At 36.8% G+C, this 7,596-nt stretch overlaps 1 protein-coding gene across 1 annotated transcript; it reads right to left on the bottom strand.

Moving 5' to 3' along the window:
* Positions 1–1,102: 1,102 nt before the first annotated feature.
* Positions 1,103–7,323, bottom strand: LOC113767523 (G-type lectin S-receptor-like serine/threonine-protein kinase RLK1). Its single transcript, XM_027311647.1, has 5 exons — positions 7,029–7,323; positions 6,344–6,467; positions 6,030–6,170; positions 4,269–4,406; positions 1,103–3,650 (listed from the first exon to the last, which is right to left on the bottom strand). Exons 1-5 carry the CDS (start codon positions 7,321–7,323, stop codon positions 1,220–1,222), a joined length of 3,129 nt encoding a protein of 1,042 aa, XP_027167448.1. The 3' UTR covers positions 1,103–1,219.
* Between the last annotated feature and the right edge of the window lie 273 nt (positions 7,324–7,596).

Genomic DNA, 7,596 nt, shown 5'->3' with positions numbered 1-7,596 from the left:
TGAAGTCTAATATTCTTTTCCATACAAGTAAATGATTTCCCCTTAGTTAAAATTTAAAAATATATATGCCGAAAAGCTTACTTTAGGAGACTATATGAAACTAAATGCATTACTCTCCACTTACATTGGATGAAGTTCACATGTTTTTCATTGCAATTTAATAGCAGCAATATTTAAAAATCGACAAATCTAAAAGTCATTTCATTAAAAATCAGAAGGTCAGATTGGAATCAAAAAGAAAAAAAAAAGACTAAGGCTAAACGTACTAAACTAAGGTTGTGTTTGGATTGCATTTTCCGTCATTTTTTATGGAAAAATTACTGTAACGATTTGATATATGTGAGGGAAAAAGGTGATAGGGAAATGTGATAACAGAAAACGACAATATTTTCCGACGGAAACAAACTTTCTATCAAACTCCCCATAACATTGGCCGTGTAGCGAGAGTTCCCATACTTATAATAAAATTGTGTATAGATGTGTTTGGAGCTGGATAAAGGATTCAAGCATGCAACTTTTATGATTTGAGAATCTCCTTTGATTGCATACCATCATCAAATCAATTTCATGCAGTGGACGAATAAAATTTTGGAATGACAAAGTGAAAAAATATAAAATTTTGGAATAAAATTTCATGCAGTCTTAGACGTGAAGTACAGAAAAAATATAAAAATGATTCGTATTTTAAGCAATTAACAAATGGATTTAATCGTTCAAAAGACTGAATCAATTGTTGAGTTTCTTATTTTGCTTGATTCGGTTGAGTTTCTTATTTTGCAATCCGACTTCGGACTTCAATAGTGATACAACCTAGTAGAATTAATATAATAGACTACTAAAGTCAATTTGTCAGAGTTGTCTTTGACTTTTATATTTGCAATCTTTAATTAGAAAGATTGAAATTTTCTAGGTAACTCGTAATCACTAAGAAGACAACTCCTCAACAAACATTGAAGAACGAGGCTTCTTGATTTCCATCATTTCCTGATTTCCAGAGAAAACCCAAGAAAAATATACAGCAGAAAAGCTAATGCACATGACAAAAATTGCATGGCAGATTTGTCTTGGAAATAGAAATATATATTATGACTAATCCCTCGTACACAAGGCAAATGAACATCATAAATTGAAAAAGGGATTTCAGATTAGGGGTTATGGAATTTACAACATTAGCCTAACTTTTTGGTTCTGCCAAAACAACTAAAACCAATTAATAATCTCAGCTTGCAAAAGGAGATGGACAAGGAGGAACCATGACTTCAACAATTCCCTCAAGCATCTGGCTTACTTTCCTCATTTTAGGCCTAATAGATGAATCCTCTTGAACACACCATATGCCAACCTTAACAAATCTTTCCAGCATCGTCTTGTCATTCAAGGCCTCTGAATCATTTTCTACCAAAGTATCTAACCTCCTTTCTTGGAAGCAATCCCAAACCCAATCTGTTAGGATTGCATAACCTTCTTCAACACTTTCAATATCCTCCACGCTTCTTCGACAACAGATGATTTCAAGTAGCAAGACACCAAAGCTATAGACATCAACTTTTGCACTAACTTGGGTGTTCCTGAACCATTCAGGAGCAACATAACCTTTTGTTCCTCGGATATTAGTGAGTGTTCGGCTCTGATTCATGACCAAAAGCTTTGCCATTCCAAAGTCAGAAATTCGAGCATTGTAATAGTCATCAAGAAGTATGTTCTGAGGCTTTATGTCACAATGGATAATCTGAATACTGCATTCTTCGTGCAGGTATACGAGTCCCCTTGCAATTCCCATGGCAATTTGTGTTCTCAGTTTCCAACTAGGTTTCGGAGTAGTGAAAAGGAAGCTTGATAGAGTGCCATTTCTCATATATTCGTACACCAATAAACGATTCTGTCCTTCATCACAGAATCCAAGCAGGCGGACCAAATTCTTGTGATTGGTCTGGCCTATTGTGTTCACTTCAGCACGAAATTCCTTCTCTGTATCTTGGGCCACTCTGTCTAGCTTCTTCACTGCAATTGCACTGCTTTTGGAACTTATTTGCAGCTCGCCTTTGTATACAATTCCGAAGGATCCCCTTCCCAACTCTTCCTTGAATCCATTTGTAGCTTCTACAAGCTCCTTGTACGTGAAATAGCGCAAGTTTGTTTCGCCATTTGGATGGGATTTCACTATATTTTTCTTATAAATGAGATAAAAACCCGAACAAGCTGCAACAATTAACAAGATATTCAGAAAAAAGGAGCTTCCAAGAAGAACAGATTCTACCACTATCAAAGTTTCCCGATCCTTCGGTCTTGAACTTGATCCTTCTATTCCTGGAGGAGCATCACTTTTTCGGTATTTAAGGAAGGCTACCGGATTAAGTACGCCACTATTCCACCCATTGGACAAAGGAAGCTTCTTCTTATAGCAAGTATTGTTTCTGAAAATGGCAGCAGCACAGAAACAATCATGTAAGCAAGCCTCTCTGCAGCCTACTTCAGTCGATGGTGTCATAACCTGATAGTCAGATCGTGGCCAATCTGCGCCATTGATCACCACAAAATCATATAACTCCCCTGCAGTTCCCTGCTCAACTTCGCCACAGCTCTGAGTATAGTTTGGCATGCAGCTTCCGTACTTGTCATTTGGATCAAGCAATGTATACCCATCTGGACACTCGCAAACTGGTCTTCCATTTACAAGATTGCAAATGCTATTATATCCACAAGCACCACTTCCTGTTGCTGCTGCTGCAGTGTCACATATATCATCTGGCTTAGACCAAAGAACTGTCCAGTTTTGATTACCAGTAGAATTCCGAGGATGATAATATGAAGCGAGTATTCCATCAGAAGCTAGTGTTGCCCTGAAATAGTCTTCTGAAACCGGAGGAAAAAGTGTTGGGGAGCCAATTTGTTCCGTTTGATTGTTGCTAGTCACTATTGAAATGATGCCGTTTCTATTAAAGACAAGGCGATAACCGGAATTGGATGTATTTGTAGGCTTAGAAGTCTGACTGTCGTAGTATACAACATCATCATAAGTGGTGTTTGGCAGAGTTCGAGCAGTAAGCACTAGATCTCCATTATCAAGAAATCGGAGAGAAAATCTCCCTTGCGAGAAATTGGTTTCTGAATGTCTAGAATTAAGAACACTGCCAGTTTCCAATTCCTGCAACGGCAATATGGTATCAGCTGGAAAGCTAAAGCTTTCCCACAGCGAACTGTTATCTCTCCCCTTAAGGACAAAATTTCCGGTATCATTCATAAAACCATGATCTAGTTGATTGGATATGGCGTTTGTACTCCAGAGTTGAAAGCCTTGAGGGTCACGGAGCACAAGCCCAATTTGAGCATCAAGCTTAACTGTCGAACCCCGTGGAACTGAATCGCTTGAGTTCACATACCAGACAACAGTTTTATCTGGTATATTATGATACCAAATGGAAAGCAAGAACAGATCCTTATCTTCAAGTTGTTGGAATCCGAATGCGAAATCGCCAGAAGGTGAAAGCCATGGGTTGGATGCTTCATTTGCTGTTAGGATGCTGCCTAGAGGCACTCTCCCATTATTTTGAGCCAAAGAACAGAGTGGAATGAGAAATATGAAGAAGATGAGATGGAAAAATGTATAGGCCATTGCAAGTTTAGTCCTCATAAAATCTTCAAACATGTTGCTAATACATATAGATGAGTAGTTAAATTGGAAGAATGTAGTTTGCGTCTAACAATTTTAGTCAAACTGAAAAACTTGGATGTCAATTCAATTATTTTCCTTGAATATCAATATCTAATAGCTGGCTTGTGATGACTTCCCAATTTAAAGGTAGTGCTTATTGGCCCGCTTAACTTCCACAATATGTACAAGTGTGTAGTTCTTGGAAGTCTCCTTACCAGTTGAGAAAATTCCCAAACATAGCAAATGAGAACTACATTTTGAGAACAGCAGACAAAATTTTTAACTTTAAACATAGCAAAGGAGAAAATTCCCAGTTGAGAACAGTTAACCAGGTCAAATATGCCTGCAATTTTGATGTTTAAAATGTAGGTCTAAGAAGATTTTATAGCGTCTACGGCAATTTCAAATTATGTTACTGACAAAGACAGATGAGTAATCAAACAGAAAAGATTTAAGGTCAGTTAGTACTAAATTTTATCACGAATGTCCGCAGCTAATTGGTGGAGGTTTGATTATCTTCGATGTTATTGACCTAGCTTTTTAGCTCGCTAAGCAGCAATAGTGTAATTTGTATTCATGTATTCAAACGAGTAAAACATGGAGCATGAAAATTTACTTCGGTTTACTTTCTAGGAGGGTTATGGAGTTGTTGTCTAGTAAAGCACTTGTTCCTACAATTCTGCACAAGGCACCATTGTCACCAGAACCGCCAGCTTCCCCACCAGCACCACAACCATTACTAGAATCAAATGGCCTAGAAATTTTGTGGATGGGGGATAAATTGATACAACATAAAGCACATGAGCTGTTGCTAAGATGAATTTGGTCCGGATTATTGAGCGCATCACGAGACAAGTGTTATTTTTTATTTAGAAGGTGTTTGGCCACGATTGTAAATAGAATGTTGATAGGGTGTTTTAAACTTTTTATTTCACTTTTTCCACCCTTCCCTTGTGGTTGTTCTTAACAATAAAAAGGACTCATAGAAACTTATTTCAATTTATAGACTTCTATTACTAGGTCTTTTTTTATAAATTTTTTTTTTCACCACGAGAAGGGTGGAACTTATGAAACAAGGAGGGAGTGAGAAAATTTGAACCCAATACATCTAATTCCATTAATAGATTAATTTTGAGCTCAAGTGAAAAACGAAGGGAAAATTGAGGAAGAAATGCAGCGACTGTAACAAGTCAATAACCTGTTTATATATGAAAGAAAGGAACAAATATACATTACACATAGTACAGTCTACATCAATTCCAAGATGCCATCATTTTCTTTAATCATCTTCTGTCTTCTTTTCAACTTTTGGTTTTTCCATCTATTGGCTTTTTCGTTTAACCATGGACTACAAAAACTCTCACCAAATGCAATCTAAATGGGCTCTAATATTAGGCTAAAATCAGAATAATAGTACCACATTTAGATTCAATTAGGTGCATGGGCCTGCATCTCCAATTCAAGAAGTAAGAGCGAATATTTTGGTTGGGCCTCGCTTAGTTGGCAGGAAATTGTTTGGATGCTGTTACAAATCTGTTCACCCACAATGTATTTTCTTTGTAATGTTTGGATACCATACTTGAATGTCTTGTTTTAAACGTGTATATACCTATGTTAAAGAGAGTTAAATTAAACTTACCTCCTATTTAGATTCAATATAATTATTAAAATATCTTATCTAATTTCTATGATTATAGTGTATATGGTGATCTCATATGATAGTGCAAACAACTTTCCCTAGATATTAATGCCCAAAAAGATATTGGTATCACCCTCATGAGAAAGTAGAAGTGTGGAAGAAAGAAAGTATAATATAATTTAGAACTAGATTTTAACCTACACGTATAATAAGTATACATTACATTAATTGCATCTTGAAGTGTTGATGTATTTTCAAAAAATTATTTAATTTTGAAATAATAAATTGTCATGTCAAATTGTAATATTTTTAAGTTATTGGAGAAGTTTTCCTATAAAAATCAAAGAGTAAAATATAACTTAGAATTAGTTAAAATAGAAGGTGGCTGTAATTTGCAAAGATAAAGACTAACGAGATATCTAAGGTTCAGATGAAGAGTTCAATGCCGATCTCTAGGGTTTTAGTGGAACAAATTGTGACGTCCCAAATAATGGGAATGCAAAACAAAGTCTACATTTACATCTATAAATTGCTTCCAGGCAATCAAAGAATAGATTTTGGTGAATAATGGCCAAAACCACTAATCAAAGAAACTACCTATTCAAGAATTTAGCAGAAAATAAACTATGAAAATTTGTGACCAGAATCTATATGAAATGGATGAAACACACCATGCTTTAGTCTTTTTTTTTTTTTTTGTCAAAAACAGCAACATTTCATTAACAATCATCAAATTACATAACCTGGAGCAACTGCTCCTCAACATCTGCTTGAACACTCTCAAGCAACCAAACTGGAAAACTAACTTTCCAATCAGCAACGACTCTTAAGTTTAGAGCAAATCTTTCTAACTTGTGGCTAACAGAGTTGATCTCCCTTCTAACAAAGGAGAAACAACATTCCTCAAAATTATATTTTAACAGCTTTATATCCTGCAGAACTGTGAAAATAACCACATTCTCCATGTGTTTCTCTATCTTGTCTATTACAACCTTGCAGTCAGACTCTATGATAATTCTCTCTCATCCTTCTAGTGCAGCTTTAACCATTACAGTTCTGATTGCCAGTGCTTCCTCAAGTTTTGGTGCAGCGCACATGAAGGAGGGACATGCCTATGCAGCAACCAGCTTTCCTTTCCAATCTCTAGCAACAATTCCCCAACTTGCTCTTTTTTATCTGTTGGTTCAGTGTTGCATCTGTATTTAGCTTAATCCATCCTTTGTCGGGTGCATACCATCTTTCTGGTTTCCCTTCCATCTATTGTAGCTCCACCTCTTCCTCCTTTTCTTTTTCCTATATTTTTTGGTATTCCATCCATTCAGTCAGTGCTCTATTCACCACTGTTAGTGGACATCTACCCTTCCCATTGAAATTTATCTCATTCCTTGCCTTCCAAATTTGCCATAACAGGTTGACTGTGAATGTAATATGCTCTTCCCCCTTCTCCCTTGCAGTTGCTTCCACCAACTCATACCACCAAAGCCAAAATTTTTCCTCTCAAGTTTTCCAACCCGTCCTATTGTATTAGTGCTACTTTCCAAATTGCCTCTGCATGACTGCATAGAAACAGCATATGTTCTATGGATTCTGAGTATATACCACAACATTTACATAATGGATTGCCTTTCATGCTTCTAGCCTTGATTCCTTCATTGACTGGTGGGATGCCCTTCATACACTTCCAGATAAAATGTTTTAGTTTATGCTTCATCTTTAGATTTCATAATACTTTCCAACCTTTAGCATTGACCTCACTTCTACTTCCTGATTCCTCATTGTTTCCCCCCTTATTCCCCCCTGCCTTACTTCCCTTTGCAGATTTATATCCAGACTTAACTGTGTATTCCCCAGAGGCAGAATGTGCCCAGAATAGTCTATCTTTTGTTTCTTGAAGACTTAAAGGGGTCTTCATAATACTCTCCCTATCCTCCTCAAGAAACGCTTTTTTCAGTAGCTCATCATTCCAATTGCCATCTTTAATCAGTTCACTAACTTTACACAGTCCCAGTTCTGGGTCTCTTTGTGTACTCATCTTCCCTCCTGCCACCCTTGGGACCCATCTATCATTCCAGATATCTATTGTTTTGCCATCTCCCACCCTCTTTCTTACCCCTTCCTCCAATTAAGGCCTCGCACTCAAAATGCTTCTCCAGAACCAAGAATCAATGCTTCTCCTTTTCATTTTCCAGATTGAAGTGCCTTTGAAATATCTGGCTTTAAGGATCTTACGTACCAATAAATTTGGCCTTGTAAGTATCCTCCATAGCTGCTTAGCTAGAAGTGCTTGATTGAAGTTTGATAAATC

The sequence above is a fragment of the Coffea eugenioides genome, chromosome 1 (genome assembly GCF_003713205.1).
Source record: "Coffea eugenioides isolate CCC68of chromosome 1, Ceug_1.0, whole genome shotgun sequence".
Classification (NCBI taxonomy): domain Eukaryota; kingdom Viridiplantae; phylum Streptophyta; class Magnoliopsida; order Gentianales; family Rubiaceae; genus Coffea; species Coffea eugenioides.
This window is presented reverse-complemented; position numbering and strand designations above follow the sequence as displayed.